Source organism: Limulus polyphemus, unplaced genomic scaffold, assembly GCF_000517525.1.
Source record: "Limulus polyphemus unplaced genomic scaffold, Limulus_polyphemus-2.1.2 Scaffold364, whole genome shotgun sequence".
Classification (NCBI taxonomy): domain Eukaryota; kingdom Metazoa; phylum Arthropoda; class Merostomata; order Xiphosura; family Limulidae; genus Limulus; species Limulus polyphemus.
Genome location: NW_013665974.1, coordinates 542,862 through 567,011, shown reverse-complemented (window position 1 = coordinate 567,011; position 24,150 = coordinate 542,862). Strand labels below are relative to the sequence as shown.

Here is a 24,150-nt window from a genome sequence, read left to right as displayed (position 1 = left end):
TTCTCATTGTAAAAAAGCCACAATTAAGATAATCATTAATAATTCTAAAACTTAAATATGAAATGAAAGACTACCTGCCACTTCCTGTACCGATGAGGTCCTTTATCTTAAAACGTTCGTGACTTTGTAATACTCAGTTTAAACGAAATTTTGCTTGTATTTATATGTGACTTGTTTGTTTATTGTTTATTTGTAATTAAGCACAAAGCTACAGAATGGGCTATCTGTGCTCTGCCCACCACGGGTAATTTATATGTGACAGTAATATATTTTCCCGTTTGCTTCCTTTGACATTATAATTGTTTAGTGTTCGAGTTCTATTAATCTTGATTTTTTATTATTTTTTTGTAGTTTTAAATTTTTTCATTAATTTGTTGGCCCCATGTAATGACATCTATTATTATTATTAGTTGTTATTAACTTCAAAAGTAATAACATACACGACAACGTTCTGTAAAAACTAACAACATACATTGAGAAAAGCTTGTTCGTTAGACTAATAGGCAAAATCTAATCCGATTTGTTGTGACTATCTGTCTGTCAGAGATACACAAACAGAAATTCCTGGGAATTCCACAACATTCATGCTTGATAAGTAAAATCAATGCTTTTAAAACTGCAATGATAATAATGATACTTAATGCTGTACACCACTTCAAGAAAAACACAAAAAAGTTCAAACTAAAATAGTTAAAACAGCAGATATTAGTACATTACACGGTCACTTTATATAACTATTACATGTTATTTAACAATTTTCTGTATACCAGCTATATCAATATCACCCGAGTTGGAAGTTCCAACAAAAGGGAATACAAAGGTCATAGTTCAAGCTCTTTAAAAACTTTACAACTTATGGCATGGCATTTGTGATTGATTTGTATTTTGAGACTATCACCTCCCACGTAAAACCTAAGTTATACTTGCTTATACAGAGTCGCGTTCCTTTGGCTCATCCGTTACACTCAGCTCACATTAAACTATAATAAAGCAAAAGTTGGACATTCCTTTTGCTTATCCATTAAGATTAGGTAACATCACATCCAAGTTATATTTCATTATGATCACGAGCGAGCAGTCAATCAGTTCAGTCTGATATCTAGCCAGTGGCCATTAAGAATAATCTCACTGGGAAAAAGAATCTGGAATTGAAAAATTGGAATCGTTAATTACAATAATTAACGAAATAATGGATCAAACTTCGAGAGCACTGAATAATAAAATATTCATTAATATATATTTTCAATGCATTTTGAAGTATTTGGAGATGAGGTTACACTGCGATAACAAGACTTGTATCATGAACCACGATATTCATTACAGGAATCGCAAGGAATTGCACCAAACCTTAAAAGGACGTTCGGACAAAAACACCTTAAACAATAAAGATTCAGTTCAAACAACACATTAAAACTTTTACCACTGATTGCTAAGGCTGTACACACATAAAAATTCACAAAAAGTACGTATGTTAGACTTACAAGGAGAAGAAAATGCGCTCAAAAGGGCCCGCCAGCCTACAAAAGCTAGGATGTAACTTCGTTATAAAGCAGCTTAGGTTTATTGTACCCAAGCCTTTTGTAGAATATTAAATAAGGTACAACGAAGGTCTTACGAGTATTAAAAAGTTAATTTGTTTCTTCGATATTTTACATAAGTTAAAAAACAACATAATTTTAGTGTAAACGATGTTATCATTACCCGTTTAAGTTAGCTTTCTTACAAACATCTGGTGTTCCTTTAAAAAGCTTAAGTATAGGGTGAAACAGAAATTAACAGCCAATAATAGATGAACATTAGATGACTGTAACATGTAGATACTCAATGCTTTGTACAATATGCAATCGGCGTCTTTAGGGAGCCATCCCTTATATTATGTATGAAGTTAAGAAGTAAAAAATAAATACATATCATATTAAATTTTATTACCCACATTCCTACAATATTTACTTTAAAAGACATTTATAGCGATGTTTTAGACGTACATGTTTTTTCTAAAAAGGCTGCTTTTCTACTGGTCAAATTTTATATGCGGTTAGTGGGGGGTTGTGTCTTAGTCTAGGCGTATATTTGCCCATTGCATTAACATTTTACCATGTATAAAGTTAACTACCATATCAAGTAATCCTTTGCCCGTATTTGAGAATAAAAAACCCAGTAAACAAGACAAACAAGAAATTGAGAATTTAAAAACCTGTAAATAGGAATCGTAATAAAGTAAGGAACAAGGCTGGGGATATTGTGCACATTATTTACTCAAACTATAAATCCCTATTTTGACTCCACCAGATGTAACGCTAGGTAACAGCATGGAACCAAAATAGGAGTTTGTAGTTTGAATAAATAATGTCAACAATATTCCCAATCTTGTTTCCTTACTTTTTTACGAATCCTATTTGCAGGTTTTTAAATTCTCAATTTTTTTATTTGTCTTGTTTTATATGTTTAAAAAGTAAAGTATAGTTCTACGTGCATACATATTCATATATATTCAAGTAAAAGGTACAATAATTAAAAACAAAAATATTCTTTAACGCACAGAGAAATGCAACAGAAAAAGACTGGTATTGTTTTAAATCCTAGAATGTTAAGTAAACGAATAAAACTAGAAAAAAATATTCTCTGAAATTTCGGAAAGGGATAAAGTCAGTAGACGAATTATTTTCTGTCAACCTGCTTGCTTTTTCGCGAATTATTTTATAACATATAAGATCATCCTGGAAGTTTTTTGTTTTTTATATATATATATATATATATATATATATATATTACAATTGGAACATTAACATAAATATATCCTAACCAGCACACTTCAAATAAAATACTCCATGCACCTCTGAAGGAAACCATTTAGGAGCGATGAACTGCTCGACATCTTTTCTTAAATTTGGAGCATACACATACAAACACACAATAATATCCACTATTTTCAAGAGTGGATTCTCGAGTACTATTCAAAGACAACACACAAACTAATGTTGTGTAATACTGCATGTGAAATTTAGTCTTCTAACAAAAAGACGGTTTATCTTCACTTGAAGGAAGTAACTGCTGCATCACATGTATAATTTTAAGGATTAGGCTACATAAAGTTCAACAGTCACCAGAGGGTGTAATAAACGCAACATTCGTGAACAGAAGGGCATTATATCTGATCTAATATCGGCAGCAACTGTGAAAGTTTTTCGCGCATGGTGACAGGTCAACTCGAGACAGTGTGGTTGCTCAAACTGCTAACTGTGGCGTTAGAAGGAATAATGAATAAGTTACAATTACTATACTCAAGATTAGAATCACCGATAGTTAATAATACTTTTTGAATTTTGATAAATAATGATTAAATCTTAAATACATTTAAGACTTATTCTGCCACAAGAGGGTTGGATTTATTCCTTTTTTTTTTGTTGTTGTTAAATTTCGCGCAAGTTTACGCAAGGATTATCTGTGCTAGCCATCCTTAATTTTGAAAGTAGAGACTAGATAGAGAAAGCGAGTAGTTAACAGCGCCTTTTTTCAAATAGTAACCGGATGCGAACCTCCAGAGATTTAGAATGGACACGTTCACCAAACGAGGATAAAATTAATATTGTGATCACACATTTATATCAGTGGTATTTATTGGGGGTGTGGGGGAGACTCTCTCTATAGTAAATATTATCCTAAATCGCATCCTAATAAATTCACTATCTTACCCCTGGAAATAAGCAAAAGGATAAGGGTGATGGTGTAAGCTGGACAACTGGATTTCAATTCAAGAAGTAGATCAATACTAATTCTTCATTCATTAATTGATTAACATAATAAATGGCATATGATAATTTACTCGACAAACGCAACCTGTGTGTCTTGTTTATTTGTTTGTTTGGAATTTCGTGCAAAGCTGTCTGCGCTAGCCGTCCCTAATTTAGCAGTGTAAGACTAGAGGAAAGGCAGCTTGTCATCACCACCCACAGCCAACTCTTGGGCTAATCTTTTATCAACGAATAGTGGGATTGACCTTCACCTTATAACGCCCCCACGGCCCAGAGGGCGAGCATGTTTGGTGTGATGGAGATTCAGACTGCGAGTCGAGCGCCCTAACTACCTGGCCATGAAGTTAAGCACAAAGCTACACAATGAGCTGTCTGTGCTCTGCCCATCACGGGAATCGAAATCTGGTTTCTAGTGTTGAAAGTCCGCAGACATACTGCTGTGCCCAGGGGGAGCACCTGCGTGTCACTGCAAAATTTTCATTTCACGTAATTACATAATTATATTCAGTCTGTAGCACTGAATACAACAAAAATAATTTCCACTCGGCTAAAAATCCGTTTCTACTGAAATATTAAAATAAATTGTCTATCACGTGGTGATATTTATCAATCAGAAGCATGAGTAAGAAAATCAAGTTTCTTAGGAACTCAAAACACATGTAAGAATTTAAATCAAGTAAAAAAATGTATGTTTAGTGAGATGGAGTTTAATATAATTTATCCGAACACGTGTTAGCGTAACAATCTAGCAACATCACTCGAATATCGGGTGTAGGTACACAGAGAGAGGTCCCTTGACGATTGTTCTGTTATTTTGAACAATTTTTAATAAGATGTTAAAATTTACCACAAAGTAGAGTGAAAGTTACTCTTCACTTTTTAGTTTGGTTTGTTTCGAATTTTTTGATGAAAAGCTAGACAAAAATTATCTGTAGCATTCTGCATTAGCCATCCCTAATATTGAACTGATAGTTTGTTTGACTGTGTTTAGCGTGGAAGCCCTTAAGATTACCACTGAGCCATTGGGGGATTCAACTGATAGGCTAAACGTAATTAAGGCAGTTAGTCAAAAGCAACCAACGCCAATTCTCGAATTTGACCGTCACTCTTGTAACACATCCACACCCCAAAGTGGTGTTTTTTTAACGTAGCAATGGGAAACGAATCATGGACCCTCGAACTCACAGGCTAACACGCTAACTATTAGACCACGCCCGGTTTTTTTTCTAATATACTTATAAATATAAAAGGAAACCAAGAAATTAAGTACGACAATTTCTAAAAACAAACATACTTACATTTTTTAAACGATTTTAATATTAAATATCCCTAGTTGTCTCGCATAAAAATTTACATATAATATATATAAAAACTGATTACATATGACATACATAAAAATTTACATATGATATACCTCTTAGAATACCCATTATTCGGGTACCTGGGTTAATGTTACTTTCATTCATTCACAAAAATATCCAGTTTGCTCTAAATGTGAAATAATTTGGGCTAGAAAGCAGCGTTTGAATCTGCAGATCACTAACTACCAAGATTATACTGAAAGTTTTTAGCATAACGGCTCATAGAATGGCTCCGAGTTTTTCAAGTACAAACGTTTAGCTCATAGCTCTGTCATCTCTTCACTGATTTGAGATCTAATTACAGTTTTGGACTGAGGAGGTCAAACCCTTTCGATTGGTGTATTTGACCACGCCCTAGGTCTTATAGATTAATTTATTCTAATCCTACCTAAAAATAAATTCAATTTGAGGGTAGGCTAGTAGAGATTCTGATGAGTAATAAAATCGAATCGGGAATGCGCGCGCCCCACGCATGGTATTGCTGGCGCACAAAAATGTAGCTAATAAAAAGGGAAACATGTCTTATAGATTAATTTACTCTAATCCTGCTTAAACGTAATTTCAAGTGCCGCGGCTATTGAGGATTCCCTCTTGTTCCTTTAGCAACAACAACAACAAAAACAACGAGTAACAAAGAATTTCTCCAACAAAGATCTTGTTTAGGTGAAAGTTTTCTATAATTGCGATTAAAAATGTTTGTAATTGTTTTAGCACAAGAGTTATCAGCACTGCGTTCATCGCGGGAAGCAAATGCCGAATTTTAGAATGATAAGTCCTCGAGCTTACCTACGAACCAACAGAGACATTCTAAAAACGTTAATTAAAATCTGTTAGTGGTCGAAGCTTTCACTATATTAGAGTTGATGTCCTTGGGTAAATATTCCAATATCACAAGTGTGCATTAAACCAAATGATCTGCATTTTTTTCGACTCTTGATTAAGTGATACTAAGTTTTATGAAAACAGTCGTTTTTATAAAATTCAACATGATGAACGATATTTAGAAGAGGGTTTGAACATCATTTTTTTAGCAAATTTCACGTGTTTTTAATATGCAATGTGTATTTTTGTGTGTTGGTAGTGGTCCAGCCTCGATCCTAAGACTTCTGGATGAAGGCTGATGCAATTATAACCAATCATGTCAAAGACCATAAACTAAATATGAATAATGCTAAAACAATAGGCACACCTGAGAAAAAGAAAGATAAAAGAAGTCTTCTACATCCATCTAACTGATAACATTCATATTCAATCTGGAATAGAAGTCAGCTAAACCTCGATATGCCGGTTGATAATATTCAAAAAGTTAACTGATTCAAGGAGGGTTAAGATATAAATGTTGCTTCATATACGATAAAGTAAATTGTTTCAAAAAGAAAGGATTATGGATAGATTTTTGTTTTTATTACTATTCTTGAAGTGTAATATTGAATTAAATATGTATATGTGTGTGTGTGTAATTTAGTGTGCAAAATGGATAAAGAACCTATGCCATAATTGTACCATAAACGAAGTGATAATCATTTAAATTTTATACTGATAAAAAAGCAGACTTGGCAACCATGTAATACACACACATTGTAAAAGAAAAAAGTGTTGTTTTTTTTATGAATTTATGCACACAGTCTCTTCTGTAAGAAAACTGCTGAATACATAAGCATCAACCATAGTCTATCCGAGTTATAACAGGAAACGTATTTTCACATGTATACGTAACGTCAATGTTGATTTTCTAAACAATGCTTTCTAATGCTTTGACAGTATACTAGATGAATTTAGATTGAAACACCTACTGCATGTAATCATCCTTAACACCTAAACATTTTGACCTTTAAAAATGGCACATCCAACTTGAAATAAATGCACTAAAGGTATAAATGCAAAAGAGAGAACGTTAGTTCTTACGTAACGCGCCCAACCTACGCTGCTGCCCCTGTATAAATAGCTTCTCTGTTATATCCACCTACTTCTGAAGCTATAACGGTAGTTGTACTGACCAAACATTTTATTTCTGTATACACCTACAAGCACAACAAACACACGCCCAATATAAAACAAGCAGAACGTTGTTTTTTGTTTACTACATGAGTGTGTGTGTGTGCGTGCGTTGGCAGAAAGCCACAAACATATATAAAAAATAACAGCTCTGAGATATATATATATATAATTTCTTTGTAGGAGATATGAATTTAATAAGAAAGTACGTATGTGTAGAGTGATATATAGATGTTAGATAAATTGAGAAACAGTGGGTGCAGTGGTTTTCTTTTAATTAATTGCCATTATTTTGTTTCCTTATAATGTAAAACCGAATAAAAAAATTAACAGTGCTTTTGTTATTTGATATAATAATAACAAATGGCTTATATTTCTTTACTAAATCGAACGTACATCATATACAGCTATGTTACCAACACTTAATTTGATTTTGGTATAGTTAAATTAATACGTTGAATAAAAATTATTTTACCTTTATGATTTTGTGTTGAATTAGATAAAATGAAAAAGTAGAATATGACTCATGTAAGTGTACAACTGACACAATTTTAATATGTTCCACAGTTTGTTCTTTTTCTGGAATTTTCTGGGCGGATATCACATGACAAAACTTTTTAATCACAAAAAAAGTAAAATCGCTTTCAGATAAGTAAAAATCAATATCATTCTCCCAAATGTAATAACTAAAAAGAAGAAAATTAAACTACTACAAAAAATTTATCAAAATATATGTGTGCATGTGTAAGTATACATATATAGAATAAAAACTGCATGAAAAGGTTAATATTACAATGAATGAAAATTGGACTGCTTTAATAATGTTAATATTAATGTTTATATGTTAATATCACACAAAACTAAAACTACATATTGTTGTCAAGTTCAGTTTTTGATTTTTTATAACACTTTCAATGAGTTCATTTTCCAATCTTGACAATTGTACAATCTCTTTACCCACAGTAAAACAGAAAAGTGCATAATTTCATCATGATATTTGACATCAAATTATTTTTATTATCAGGTCACCCATCAACAGGTTTGCTGCAAAATTTTAGTTGCAGAGCATAAAGATAGAAACACGATCTTATTAATCTTGTTAAATGTGCTTCTTGAATATGTATCGTTTTTAACACAGGTGTTAAAAGAAACCCAACTTTTAATGTACACAAAAAATATTTAAAAAAGAGATTATCCCCAGTATCCAAATACAATAAAACATTTACTCAATACTCTACTGTATAAAGATTAGAAATCCTGAGACTGGAAACGGTCTCATACATTCAACATTTTTTAACATCTTACTTCATCATCACCATCTTCCCTCCTTAATGTGTCATTTGTATTTTGTCAAGACTAACAGTACTAAAATAATTATCATGTATTCAACAAAAGCCCAACTGTTTATATTTCTATGTCTGTAGTTCTACCTATCACAAATAAAATGTCACATTTATCACAATTTCAGTGTGAAACAGAGTTACAAACAACCTTTATAAGTAATTAGACTAAGGATGTTATAACTTTCTATATTGTGGTTTGTGGAAAGTGACTCCCCACCCATCACTCCACCATAACTATTGCATATCATGACACAGTTCTAACTACAGTTACAAAACAATCATTAGCAGTGCATTTTGGTGCTAATCACTAGAGACAGTCAGATCCAGAATAATACAGAGTCTAAATGAACTACAGATTATTTCTTAATGAATTTGTTCTCTACTCTCCAAATCATCAGAACTATGAAGTTTTACTAATAAATACAAGGATCCTTACAGAGAGTACTAACACCGTGTGATATGATAATGTTTTTTTAGATATATATATATATATATATATATATATATATATATATATATGACAAATCTTAAATACTCCTCAAAGCCTGACAAACATATCCACGCACATATATTTAGTATAGTAGTGGTGTAGGAAGGAGTTGCAAAATAGGGTGCTTGGCTTGACACGCATATTTTACAGTGAGAGATTGGAAGTATAAGCAGTTGCTAAAAGCAGTTCCTGTGCCAAAGGTAGCTCAATCTAGGGGTGGTCTGGGGGAATACTCCCCAGAAAATTAATATAATGATATAATTTACAGTTGCAATACAAGTCAAATATGTAAAAGTGGGGGTGCTACAGCATCTCCAGTTCCACCACCTCTATATAGACATAAGATCACGAACTTATAGCCATGGTAAATTGTCCAATATAGGTTGTTATAAAATATTAAGTTTAGTCTTAACTGTGTGTTAGGTTAAAGCTGAAGGTGACCTTGAAAGCTCAGATACCGATTATGATCTCTTCCCTCCACAGAATGTGGCCTTATGCAGATTATGACCTCTTCTTCCCTCCATAATATTTTGTGTGTGTTCTGGTGCAGATATGATCTCTTCTTTCCTCCATGGCATAAGATGTGCTCTGGTGCAGATACAACCTCCTCTTTCTTCTATAGCATGAGGTGTGTGGTCTGATGCAGATACAACTTCTTTCCTTCTGCTAATTGGGATCTCTTCTTCCCTCCACAATATGGGATATATGCACTGTGCAGATAAGACTTCTTCCCTCCATGATATGGGATATATGTTCTGGCTTTTGCCAATTATAATTGTAAAAGTGTAAAAAAAATTCATATACATATGCAAGATTTATAGAACTATAGGAAGACTCTGGATTTGGTTAAAAAAAGAAATTAGGAAATCCACATGGGCTTATGAAAAACAACTAGCTGATAACATTAAATCTAACAGCATGTAATTTTAAGTAAGATAAAAGTCTGAAAATGTAAAAATGTGGATTGGGGCCTTAAAGAATGCTGATAGTAAGGATTTTGTTGAAGACTATGAGAAAGAAAACCAAATCAGTTGGAGTTTGGAAAAAGACTAATTAACTGGATTGAAGAAATAAATAGTTGAATTTATTAATATTGTCCAGTCAACCTGGACCCTTGCTGTTTGTTTGAAGTTAAACACAAAGCTACACAATGGGCTATCTGTGCTCTGTCCACCATAGTTAGGCCACATTTGGAATACTTTGTACAGTTTTGACCTCTTTATCTAAGAAATGATACTGAATTATTGGAAAGAGTTCAGAAAAAGACTACTACTAACGATGATTCTTGGGATGGAACAGTTATCTTATACAGATAGGTTAAGATCTGTTACTTGTTTTCTCTTGAAAAAGAAGGGTAAGAGGTGATTTTATTGAAGTGTACAAGATTATGGTGGACTGATAGGATAAAGACATCTGATTTCATTTGCTGTATTCTGAAAATAATAAGATGAGAGAACATAAATTTAAGATATGTAAAAGACAGATTAGGCTCCAGTAAAGATAGTTTTATTGTTTTTTAAAAAATGATTAAGTTATGAAAAAGTTATCAGCAGTAGTGAAGGCCAGTGCCAGATGATTTCCTGAAAAATAAAGAGTGGGTTTACATTTTTACTTTTCTCCCAAGAGGGTGTGAAAGGACAGCCTTAAAGGACTAAATAGTCCCTTGTTGTCCATGTTTTATGATATGTTTACCTAATTAAGAGAATATTTGAAGTCTATAACAAAATGATAAGATCTAAAATAATAATCAATTGAGGCACTAATGCTTATATTTCTTTTACCCCAATTTTTATTTCTTTGCATGCATGATTCATGGGTTAGATGAAATATTTAACAGTTTTGCACTATTTTTACCCTACACTGTATACTGAAAATCATATATTCTATTTTTCTGTAACTGACAGATATAAACTATGAAACTTAATTTACTCAGTTGCATATGTCAGTATATTTCAAGAAAAAATATTTTATGCTTGCATAATAAACTTTGTTTTTATATTTCTTGCAACAATTTTACCATTACTCTACAAATACTTTACTACAAAAATGTCTTTAACAAACCATAATGTAATTATCCTAACAATACAATTTCACACGCATAACAAACATTTCTCCTTGAAAAGTTTGTTTTACTTTAAAAGTTACATAGTGTGATTGTCATTTTTTATATGAAAATACTGTGTATACAGCATAAGCTTTGTTTTTTCCAATCTTGCTAAACAAAGTACTATGACTAAACAAATATCAGACTTTCTGATATTACTTGTGATAACTGAATATGCCTGACAGTGATGTAAGAGGTAGATGGTACTGGCATAATTCATCTTGTTAACTATATGTAACTCTTTCTTGAAGGAATAGTCAATAAATTACCTGATGATATTAAGCTACTGGGTATTGCTGGCTGTGAGGATGATGCTACTGCTTTAGAAAAAGATTTAGATGATTTTGTGCACTGGGCAAGTAAATTGCATATGGCTTTTAATTACAAAAAATGTAAGGTACTGCTCAAAGGTTATCATAAGTTGAATTATAACTTTGACAGGAATAACCTGAACTGTGTTATGAAAGAAAGGAATCTTGATGTTCTAATTGACCAGTCTTTTGAGCTTCCAAGCAGTGTGCTGTTGTTAGTGGTAACGCAAGTAGAACAAGGTTGTATCTAGAGAAATAATGAATACATGTCTAGAGAGGTTTAAATTTCTTTGTATAGGTCACTGATTAGATCACATTTGGAGCATTATGTTCAGTCATGGACTCATGACAGACACCGAATTGTTGGAAAGGGTTCAGTGATACCTGGGATGAAAAGGTTGTCATGTAACGACAGGTAAGATCTCTGAAATTGATTTTTCTTGAAAGAAAGAAGAGTTAGAATGAATTTGATTGAGGTTTTTAACATTGTTATGGAAAATGAGTGTGTCATTGCATCATCTTGTTTTGTACTTAATGGTAAGAATAGTAGGACAAGGGGACACAAATTTGGGCAAGGTAGCAGTCATTTTCAGCTAAAACCGTTCCATTTTTGTAACAGCACAGTTGGTGTGCTTGATAAATATTTGAATGATAAGGGCTATTTTTGGAGGTTTTCTTTTTTTAAAGTTTAGTTTAGTGGATGGGATGGCCTAGATGGACCAACATGTCCCTAGTTGTCCTTATATTTTATGTTAATGTATAATCAACATTTCTGAGATTAAAATGTTTTAATATTAATGAATTCTTAAATGTGCACTCTGTTGTCAAACAAAAGAATGCTAGTTCCATAATAAAACTACCCTATAACATCCCATAATAGTTAAAACACTCTAGAACATCCTATAACAGGTAAAAACTACTGTATAACAACCTGTAATAGTTAAAAACCACTCTATAACATCCCATAAAAGTTAAAACTACCCTATAACATCCTATAATAGCTACAAACTACTGTATAACAACCCATAATAGGTAAAACACTCTATAATATCCCATAATAGTTTTGTTGCTAAGTGATGATACAGATTGTTGATCATTACCAAAAAAAGGTGTGTGAAAGCATTCATGACAGTATAACATCCCATTTTCTGCCTCTTTGTTGGTCAAGATTGATTTTGCAAAATTTATTCATTTTAGTTAGCTATGAAATGTGAGGTTAGGGTATATTATGCGGTGGGGTGGTAGTACTTGGCACATCATTTTTGATGGGCTATATCCTAGTAATAGTTAAAAATCACTATAACATCCTATAATAGTTCAAAAACCACTCTATAACATCCTATAATAGTTCAAAAACCACTCTGTAATGTTCCTTAATAGTTTTAAAAAACCAGTATAAAATAATAGTTAGAAAACACTCTAACATCCCATAATAGTTTTAAAAATCACTAAAACATAGTAGTTAAAACACTAACATTCCATGGCAGACAAATTTCTTTTCTATGTAGTTTTTTGCATAAAAAAGATGCATGCACACATGTGCTTGCGCACGTAGATAAGTAGTAATACCAAGGTGCACACCCTCAGAGTCCACTTAGTATGGGTGCAAATTTTCAGGTTTCTAGGTTCTTTGCTCTTGGACCTATGGCAGTCACATATTTTATGCTATGTGATTTTTCACTAGCTTGCCTCACAAAAAGATGTGCTCGTGTATGCATGCACATGGATAAGTAATAATACCCAAGTGCACACCCTCAGGGTCCACTTAGTATGGATGCAAAATTTCAGATTTCCAGGTTCTTTTCTCTTGGAGCTGTGGCAGTCATCTTATTTTCTATGTGATTTTTCATTAGCCTGCCTCATTAAAAAGATGCACCAGAGTGCATGCACATGGATAAGTAATAATATCGAAGTGCACACCATGCATGTGTCTGTCTGTCTCTATGTGATTTCTATTTGTAATATAAGGAACCACTTCTTTTCTGCTTGCCTCTTTAAAAAGATGCACACATGGATAAGTAATAATACCCAGGTGCACACCCTCAATGTCCAATTAGTATGGGTGCAAAATTTCAGGTTTCTAGGTTCTTTCCTCTTGGAGTTATGCCAGTTAGACACAGACACGCCTTTTTAATATTATAGATAATGAGCACCAATAGTAATAATTACACTCTTATAATAGGTGACTAAATACGTGTCAAGTATTAAATAATATGAATAAATGAATAACTATGACATAAATGACCACAGTGAATGGCAAATAATCATGTATAATATGAACAAAAAGTATATATTGTTTTTTATTGGTGAAGTGTAAGCATGCTTGTGCACAAAAATTGGTTCCTCACAACATTTATACATTTGCATTATACAAAATAATAAAGAAAAAATGTAAAGTAAAAATAGTATGATCATTTTTTTACATGTTTATCTCCAAATTAATATTTTGGAAAGCCATTAAGTTGTCAGAACTGCAACCTAAATTTAAAAAGTTTGATAAATTTTGTTTCTGTTAAATTATGTGTAAAACATTCAGTCAAGTTTGGTGGCAGCCTGTATGTACATCTATAATTCCCAAACAAAGAATACAAAACAAACATCCAATGAAATGTAATATTTTTATATTCAATTACTTATTTCTTAAAAAAAATTAAAATATGTTAAACTATTAACACTTCCAAGCAGATTGGGCATTTTATTTCAAGATTTAACAATTAAACAAGAGTAACTCTGCTAAAGAACATTACTGAACTTTCAAAGCTCACAAGATTTACCTCTAATGTTCAATTTGTCAATATTATTTTGTATGTTGAGAAACTAAAAAGACTTGACAATCTTGAACATTTGAATAAAATAATCTTTAGTTCTTTAGCAATTTAACAGAAACAAGCACAAGTATTAAAACCTATTCTCATTGCTCAGTTTTCTTTAAATAAACCACAAAAAATATCAAACTGTTATTTCATATGCTATTTTAAAAATTAACTAATTCAAGTAGGTAGTAATTCTGCTTAAGAACCATTTTGCATCTTTATTCCTGAGCTCTATACTTGTTATATAGGATATTCAAACCTATACATTTAATCCTGTAAGCCCAAAAGTTGAAAAGACTTATAAAACAAAAATGCAGCTACCTCTTGAAAAAATTCATCCATGTAACCTCCACCCCTAGTGTCATCAACTGAGACAGAAACATCATCATCCCCTTGAGTCTAAAAAAATAAAAATAAAAGAGTGACAGAAATATCATTAATTTCTTTATATATATATATGTATATTTGTTTCAGAATTTCACCCAAAGCTATATGCATACAGCCATCAATAATTTTGAACTGACAGACTTCAAAAAATAGCAGGACTTGACCCTCACTCTTATAGCTGTCCTGTTAATGGTCTCAGTTTCAAAATTCAAGCACACTAATCACTAGACCATGAAAAGCTTTTACTCACACATACACAGTCTTAGACATTCTCACAACAAAGAGCATTATTTTATGGTTAGAAATAATTTTTTTAGCTAATTATGTAATTGTCAGTGACCTAAAAAGTATGAATGAAAGTGCAAGACATTTCTTAAAATAATTACACATTTTCTTCAATTACATGACCATCTCTTTTTAATTTGGATGTTTTTCTTACTAATATCCTTAAAAAGAATTTTATGAAGGTATTTAACCATTGCTTTATATATAATGTCATAAGAACTAGACTAAGTTAGTCTTCCATGTTATTTAAGATTTTAAGGTGTAAGCTAACAGTCAACAACCAGTTTCTATTTCTTGGAATCTTTAGAAAAAGTAGACAAAGATAGACACATAAAAGATAAGTGGATCATCTTTGTTTATTCAACATCAGTTATTAGTATCCTATGAATCATCTAATTGACATTTTATTTGTTTCAATTACACTTTTCACAAGTGGTTGCTACAGACAATGAAAAATATGGAAACTTGCTAATTCTGCTTAACTCAAAGTGTTAATGGTCACTTGTGTGGTCTCTCAAATGCTTTGTAATTCAAATATCTGTTCAAAAGCATCATGGGCAATAAGAATGACAACAGATTCAATATGCAGAACAAAATCATATTTTAAAGAAAACTGAATTATAAGGTGAGAGAAAGCTAACAAGTCTTGAAAATATCTGGTAGATTACTGGGGTTTCAATACTGGCAAAAATATGCAAACTATACAGTTGAAAAATGATAAACTTATCATCTATCCAGTATCATTTTTTCATCCATTCATACACAGATTTTGTATTTAGTTCTTAACATTATCTTCAATCAGTTACTAACAAAAATAATAAACTTAAGAATACAATTCAAATTTCAATAAACCTGCATAACAAGGCACTCTTTTGTCTTCATTTTGCAACCCCCAAAAAATAGAACAATCCTTGTTAACATACATGCAACCAAATCCAACATTTGAATGTAAATTGTAAAGGTATCACTGCTTAGTAATAATAAGGCAATTTTTGCACCATCTCTTGAGGGTGAATATTTAAATTCAATGACTTATAACATTTTAAACTTGATGTCTGATTATCTTTGAAATAACATTTTCAATGAAAAATTTGGAAATAATCATGCCAGTACACTGCTAAAACATTAACATTTATGAGATATGTTCTAACAGTAACACTTACAATGCTTAATTTGCCTTTTTTGAAATTACAAATGTGACAAAAATAGATGTTATATGAAAATTGGATAATTTAATCCTCTGTCTTCTTAAAATTCTAAATACATACCAGAATATTTTAATATATTTTTTTAATTTCTTACCTTATCACTCACGATCAACTGGAAAACTTTACTAAATTTCAAAATAAAAGTACGTTAATCCTAATAGTAATACTATTCTGTATTCAATCAAATTCAAACTTCAAAGCCAAACGAACATGTGAAATACTTCAAACAGTACCATTAGGCATTACTGGCATCACCTACAACTACAAGTTACAAATTCTCCAGAACTACACTATAGTAGCTGTCCTGTTAATATTGGTAAATTAAACTGAACATCATTTCAGTCCTTACCGCTTTCAACGCTGCAAGTCGGTCTTTCGTCATTATAAATCGAACTTAAAAGTTATCTATAAACAGTTTCGTGGCACTACTTCAACTTGTGTGGATGTTTCTGTTCGCACATTATGTGCTATGACCACCACGAGATTACATTTGTGTTTCGTAAAAGAATCGATTATTTGTCATCGCTGAAGAAAACTGATAGTTAAACACTAGGCAGAAGGGCAAATTTAGCGACCTCTATGACGAAACCTGAAACAACTTTTTGACTAATAGATGGCGTAAACAACTTAATTTAGTGAGTTTTGTCCTTTGTAAGAAGTGTCACATTTATTTGTTGATGTTCACATTTCCATAATAATTGGGATTTTGTTTTCGGATATTAGTTAATATACAACGAACTAAAAACAACTTAATTTCTTGTAGGTAAGTGATACTGAAAGGCTTTGTAAAACATGCTAACTAAAACTTAATATATAATTATTACTATAAATTAGGCCTAGTCGAAAGTTCTGTCGACTTACCAAGTTAGTACTATTACTAATGTAAATATTAAAAAGGTCTAAAGTAAACTTGTTATTAGTAATATTACGTCATAATAATATCAGACCTTAATCATATAGTTACAGAGGCTCAGTGTATTAAGACCTTTGTTCTTTTTTACTTTTAACAATGATATAGATGAAGAAATGGTCAATAACTAATTTAAATTTGCTGATACAGTGACTGTGATATTTTAAGGTTTTGGAGTGTTGTTGACTGCGAGTCACTGTGTGAGTGTGACTGTGACATGGATACTGCTGCTTTTCAAAAAGATTTGGTTTATTTAGCAAGTTAGGCGAATAAATGGCAGATGTCTTTTATTTTTAAATTTAATTGTAATAAATGCAAGGTAATGCATGTAGGATATCATAATTTGTTTTATGAGTATAATAATGATGGGAATAACCTTACAAGTGTTATGAAAGAAAATACATTAGTGTTCTGATTGATCAGTCTCTTGACTTAAACTTTTAATGTTAAACCATCCAAATTTCAAGCAATGTGTTGTTGCTTGTAACAGACCAAATAGACCTTGAAGTTGTATCTACAGATTACAGAAATATTGAATACAATTTACAAGTCAGAAAGAAGAGTTTGAGGGGATTTGATTGAGGTGTTTGAGATTGATAAGGGAATTAGTTTATAGTGTTGATGCATGCCTTTTTCTTTCTTTTTTTTTGTATACTTAACGTTGAGAATGGTAGGCCAAGGTGACAGAAATATGCATTTTAGCAGGGTAGAAGTCATCTTCATCTAAGACAACTTTATTTTTCTAACACTAACAGGGTGTTAGACTTTCAAATATGTTGATTTCAGATGTGGTGAATGCAGTTAATTTAACTTTTAAGGGAAGGCTTGATAAATATGTGAATTATATGGGCTAGCTTTGTGTGCTTTATTTTCATTTTGAACTTTAGTGGATGTGACAGTCTGGATAGATCTTAAACTATTTTTATGAATGTGTATATATATAATTGTGTGTGTGTAAGACTTTTTAGTACCAGGCAATTATGAAAAAGTGATGTAGTGTTTTTCCAACATTTTTTTTTTTTACAATACAAAGCAATGTTAGGAATGTTTCATAAAAATAGTGTAAGACGTAGCTTTATATTTTTTATCATTGCACTGAGCATATAAATGTCCAGCATTGAATGTAACTTATGTAAGGCACATTGGCTGACATTTATATCCTCACATAAAAATTAACCCTTTTATTTTTAAGAGTTGCTATAAAAAATATTTTTTAATTTTTTCTTAAAAGTAAATTTACATAAATATTTACTTGTCCATAACAAGTACCATTAATCATATTATATGTATAGTTACTTTACCGGTCCGGCATGGCCAGGTGGTTAGGGTGCTCTACTCGCAATCTGTGGGTTGCGGGTTTGAATCCCCATTCCACTGAACATGCTTGCCCTTTCAGCCATGGGGGCATTATAGTGTGATAGTCAATCCCACTATTCGTTGGTAAAAGAGTAGCCAAAGAGTTGGCGGTGGGTGGTGATGACTAGCTGCCTTCCCTCTTGTCTTACACTGCTAAATTAGGGATGGCTAGTGCAGATAGCCCTTGTGTAGCTTTGCGCGAAATTCAAAACAAACAAACAAACTTACTGTACCATACATTCTAACATTCCATGAAATTACCTGGGACACTTCTTAAACTACATGACGCTAGACATGATAGTTTATAGTATACCTTATTATGATGATATTGGTAAATTAAATTATGTTAAGGTTTATTACACAAGATGTATTAACAAAATGCAACATGTAACTTAAAATAAATGTAGAAAGGAAATAATTTGTAATTAAGTGTAATATCTCAGTTTATTAGGGAACTGTAAATTATATTTCTCATATATATCATTTGTTAACAACTGTGAAGTGTGCCATACATTCTAACAGAGAGACAGCATAATTGCCCAACTGTCAGTTTCAAGTTGTTTTATTTTTTATCTTGAAGTAGATGCTAGGGGTGTTTGAACAATTAAGATTTTCTTGTCTTATATGCATAGCTAATGATTACCCAACCATATCAGCCATTACTAATAATCAGTATTAGTGCAAGTAAGCTACTTTACGTGCACAGATGAGGGCCAAAGTGCACATGTCACAACCTTTTACAACTCCCAAGTTTAGCATAAATTACCTATTTATAGTGTAGATGCTACTAAGACATGATGTAAACTTATAGCCTCATATCCTTTTACTTTACTGAGATATAAACCAGAAACTCAAACCAACATGCCATTCCTTCTTATTACTTCCTTCCTTTCAAAAAGTGTTAATAATTCCCTGACATTTGCTGTAGGGTTATTTATAACCAATAGAAAGAGAAGATTTTGGACGTGGCATGGCCTAGTGGTTAGGGTGCTCGACTTGCAAAGTGGGGGGTCACAAGTTTGAATCCCCATTACCAAACATGCTTGTTCTATGTGTTTGCCATCTGGGTTGGCCACCCAGGTATAAAAATTCTTGGCTTCCAAAAATTGCCAGCCGACCCCAAACTAGTTGGGATAAAAGTCATTATGGAGAAGAATAAGAAAGATAATATTTTAATTTACTGAATTTTGCATAAGGCTAGCTCATTGTTTCTATCATAATTATTATGACCCACTTATAGCTTAGTTAGAAAGCAAGTTAAGTTATAATAGTTTTAGGACATTATATTTTTTGCATGTTAGCATTGTGTTCTAAGTTGTATATTTGAATTTTCAATAAAATAATTTTATACACTATGAATAACCGTATGAAAAAGTAGGGTTAAGTTTGATGAAACATCTAGAATCAAGTGCAAGAGCCAATATAGATGTACTAAATTTCTTGTTTTTATGTATATTTTTTATTTTGATAAAAGTAACTAAAATGTAAAATTAAAAAGTTTATTAGATTAGATAAGAAAACCTAAATGAAATAAATACATAACATTTCTCTGTGAGGTAGACACACAAATGTTATGTAATTCAGTAGTTTGTTTACAGGCTCTCACCAGGTGATGTATTACTTTGTTACATTAGTTTGTTTGTTAGACACAGTTCAAAGAGCATTAACATTAAATGAAAGCATTTGTAAACAGGTTGAAGATCAAACACTGTTAGGATATATAATTGTCCAGTACAATATGCAGTCATTCCAGAAAAAATAATCATATCTTTAATTTCATTTAATATATTTAAACTCACTGCAGATGATTTCATCAGTTAGAGTAGAGGAAATAAAAGATAAAGTTTTACAGAAAAAATGATAATCATTTAGGAAATTCTCGAGGTTATGTAAATGAAATATAAAAAGTGTATTCATTTTTAACATGAAATTACCTTGCACTCATACTAGTTAGAGTCTGAGTCAGACTGACTTTGTGAATTTGTAGGCAAATCTTTAGTAAAAATACATTATTATAGCATTTTCCAACTAGGGACCAGTTTATTTTTGTAATGTTTCAGGAGGCCCAGCCTCCTCAAATACCTAATTAGATAACTTGCTAAGACCTGGCTAAGTCTTAACATCAAGCTGGAAGCAATAGTTCTATCAATACATCATCGATTATAAAATATACAGGTGTTTTATAGTACTACTGTGTAAGAGGAAATTATACTTCATTGTTATTTAATCCTTACATTAACTGTATATTTATTAATGCTCTTTTAAGAAAGATTATGCTGTTTTTCATCACACAGCAACTTCAAATCAGGGGGAAAAGAAGTCAGTTTGATCCTCAAGTCTGGCTCGACATCTAATCTGTTCCTGTACTTGCTTTTTAAGAAAACCAACATTGAGAAGCCTGATTCGCATTTATAACTCATGACAAAGGGCATAAGAAATCTCATTGCTTTTCCTGATAAATTTGGATAATCAGCACGACAGCTCAGCCAAAAATTAATTAACGAGACTTGACTAAAATGGTCTTTCAGTGTGGTGTCACAGGACAGTTCAGTAATAGAATCAGTTTCTGATTCACTAAGTTGTAATCCTTTCTCATTTTCCGTGTCTACAGTAAAAGGGTTCCTGATCCACAATTGGAGGAAAATATTCCTTCAAGCATGAGTTTAGCCCCAAAAGATGCTCTTGGATCGATGAGGAAATCCCATCTGGAATATTACCTTCTTCATCTTGGTAATTCTGTTAAAGTAGAGAAAGACTTATAATTTCTCTTCTCAACTCAATGTACCCACAAGTTAATTTTTTTATAGCTGCTTCTATCTTTTCTTGGACTTTAAAAATATTTATGTTAGCACCTTGTAAATTTATATTTAATGCATTTAAGAAGCCAAAAATGTCACATAAATAGGCCACCTTAATTAACCAATACAAATTATGAAACCTGTCTCTAAATTCAAATATTGCATCCTTTGCTGATGGGGGATGTTGCTCCAAAAACAAGATAACTTAATTCTACATTTTGATGGGCTTTTTTAAGACATTTCCTTTTGATAACCACTGAACTTCACAGTATAATAGGAGATGCTCGTGTTCATTTTCTAATTCTTTGCACAAAGCAGTAAAGAATCTGGAATTCAACGAAAGATATTTTATATAGTTTATGAATTTAACACATTCTTGCATAGTTGAATTCAAATATAAGGGCATTTTCTTCACAGCTAATGCCTCTATGAATGCTTCAATGCACGCATTCACAGTTTGGTGCTACTGCTCTGATCCTCTGGAAAGCTCCTGTATGGGAACCTGCCATTGAGCGAGCACCATCGGTACTCAATCCAACACATTTTTTCCATTGAATACTACTATGAATTATAAAATTATTGATTAATTAAAAATTTCATCAGCCATTGTTCTTGTTGGAAGTGGTTTACAAAACAATAAATCTTCACGAATTGAGTCTTTGAATCATATTTTACAAAGCACATTAAATTGGCATTATCTGCTATGTCTGTGCTTTCATCCACTTGTAATGAAAAAACTGACTACAGTGAACTAGATGTATAAGAGTTTTTTCAATATTTTTCACCATATCCACAATTCTATGCTTCACTGTGTTATTAGATAGCGACAGTAAATTCAATTGATTTTCTTGTTTTTTATAAACACGAGATGTAATTATTTTTACTGCAGGAAGTATTAACATTTCACCAATAGTATGTGGATAACCTGACTCGGCTATTGATTTTGAAATTTCATATGAGGTCATAACCAAGTCTTCGTTGGAAAATCTCATGCAAAAAGTGTGTGAAATTATTTGTTTAGAAAAAACTATTACATTCTTCTTACTTATGAAAGAATCTATTAGCTTACTCGAGTATTCTGGATGTCTGTTATCCAAGTGGCATTTCAGTTTCGATGTGTTCATACTCTTATTTGATAATGTTGAACAACAAAGAACACATTGTGGCAAGTCATTATTGCTACCACCACTTATAAAACCATACTTCAAATATTCATCACAATACTCTTGAATCCAAGAAGTTATTGTTTTCTTTTCTTTGATACCAAGCTGCACATCACTTAATTATAATTAGGCTTATTATTTTCACTAACTTCAGTTTCACTAGAACTAGTCTGCATTTGTGCATCACTTGAGGTTTTCTTGTGTGATGCATGTTTCTTAAGCCATCTATCCATATTGGAGAGGGGTTTTCTTAAAAATGAACTACTTAAAAATTTTTTAGTTAGTACAAACTAAGTTGCAAACAATTCTCTCTCTTCTCAGAACAAACTGACACTTCTAGCACTTGCCACTAGCAACTTGTCTGCTGCCACCTGGCGCTACTAGATGTAAGACTCAAGTCTCATATGCCTGTCAGTTTCCATTAACAGAGTAAGCAAATTTAATACACTTGGAATCAAACTCCTAAAACTTTGGTGTCGAAGAACCGATTAACTTGAATTAACAAATGGTCCTTTTGTATGAGACAAAATCCCCTCTTTGATCTAACCTGCAGACAGGGGAAGATCGGCTTGGACACAGCAGGGGAACGTGTCTAGCTAACATGTGGTTTAAATTTATAACATTTCATCGATTCTCAACACCATAAAACTTAATCTTAGTCTCTCTAAATTGCACTAAGTGAGAACACCTTAATACCTGAGGAACTGAAGGTATAAAGGCAGCCATCAACTTGTGAATTCTATAGTTTTGTAGCCTTAATTACAAACTTTCACTTTTCCTTCCTGTTATATTAGCTTAGTTGAAATACTGAGAAATCCAAGTTAGATGAAATGAAAATTTAAATTGTAATGTAGTTGAAAATACTAATTTATTAGAATATGTTTATATTAACTGTTTTAAATACTTTTTTTTAATATACAACAAGAGCCTGGAGAAAGTTTAAAAATGGTGGTTGGTAAAATTAAATAATTAAAAGGGTTAAAATTAATTTAATATAATTTTTTTAGTTTTCTGTGGACCGGCATTTTTATTCATGGACCGGTATCAGGTTGTGAACCACACTTTGGGAAATGCTGCATTATTGAAATATAATTTTTTGTGTACAACAAGTTTTCATGTGTGCTATAAGCTTGCTAAATTTCAGGAAGATAGACATAGTAAATTTGGAATTGTTATAAACATTAACTCTTTGATTCCGCATTGACCCGATGGTTGTTTATGATAATACTTTGTACATGTAATTCTATTAATTTCGCTGCAAAAAAAGTCAGCATAAAACTATTCTATTTATTTTTTAAAATTTAGCCTAACAACTTGGCCACTTCAGAGAACAAAAGACAGCTTTTGGATTCAAAACACAATGTGGATGTTCTTGCATGCTATACAGGTCAAGCATGAAAAAAAACAATTACGTCGATACATTTTGTAGTGGTATCTGCAAAATAACTTATCTGCTTATTAAAGTAATAAAAAAACATCGAACTATACTTGTCGCTTCTTAGTTGTATTTAGTGCAACTAGACTGAGAAGAAAGTTCTTCACAAAAAAAACAACATTTCTGTTTTATTACACATCAGTCTGTTCTACAAAACATTTACCAGTGTTATCTTCACACAAACTATGAGCCAAATTTATAGCAGATAGTGATCACCTGTTGCACACTACAGCAAATTCATTCTTGTCTTAACTTTTTATGCATCACAATATTCTATGCAACAACAAGCAAATATATTGGTGTAACATTATTGGCTACAACAACAAAAATGGTCAATAATGTAATTTTTCCTTATATTGGTGCCAGGCCAGTAGTCTTCAGATATATCAGTATACTTCTAGTTGATGCTTATCAAAATGTCAATTAGACTTAAAATAAG

At 32.0% G+C, this 24,150-nt stretch overlaps 2 protein-coding genes across 8 annotated transcripts in view; one reads left to right on the top strand and one right to left on the bottom strand.

The window, feature by feature from the left end:
- Nucleotides 1-16,551, bottom strand: part of LOC106457714 (syntaxin-like) — an 83,286-nt gene extending 66,735 nt beyond the window's left edge. For 3 of the 4 annotated variants that reach the window (XR_002610240.1, XR_002610241.1, XM_013917161.2), the window contains exons 1-2: nt 16,399-16,551; nt 14,491-14,568 (exon numbers count right to left, since the gene is read on the bottom strand). Coding sequence is in view for 1 of the 4 variants with exons in the window: in XM_013917161.2 (XP_013772615.1) it covers nt 14,491-14,568; nt 16,399-16,431 (111 nt within the window). In the remaining 3 variants the exon portion in view is untranslated. The remainder of the gene's footprint in view (nt 1-14,490; nt 14,569-16,398) is intronic. The other variant, XM_022383716.1, reaches the window with a different exon arrangement.
- A 33-nt stretch (nt 16,552-16,584) lies between these two features.
- LOC106457713 (vacuolar protein sorting-associated protein 37B-like) overlaps nt 16,585-24,150 on the top strand; it is a 41,306-nt gene continuing 33,740 nt past the window's right edge. The window contains exon 1 of one of the 4 annotated variants that reach the window (XM_013917160.2): nt 16,585-16,684. The gene's annotated coding sequence lies outside the window, so the exon portion shown is untranslated. Of the gene's footprint in view, nt 16,813-20,837; nt 21,046-24,150 lie in introns of those variants that run through there. The other 3 variants (XM_013917159.2, XM_022383718.1, XM_022383719.1) reach the window with 3 other exon arrangements.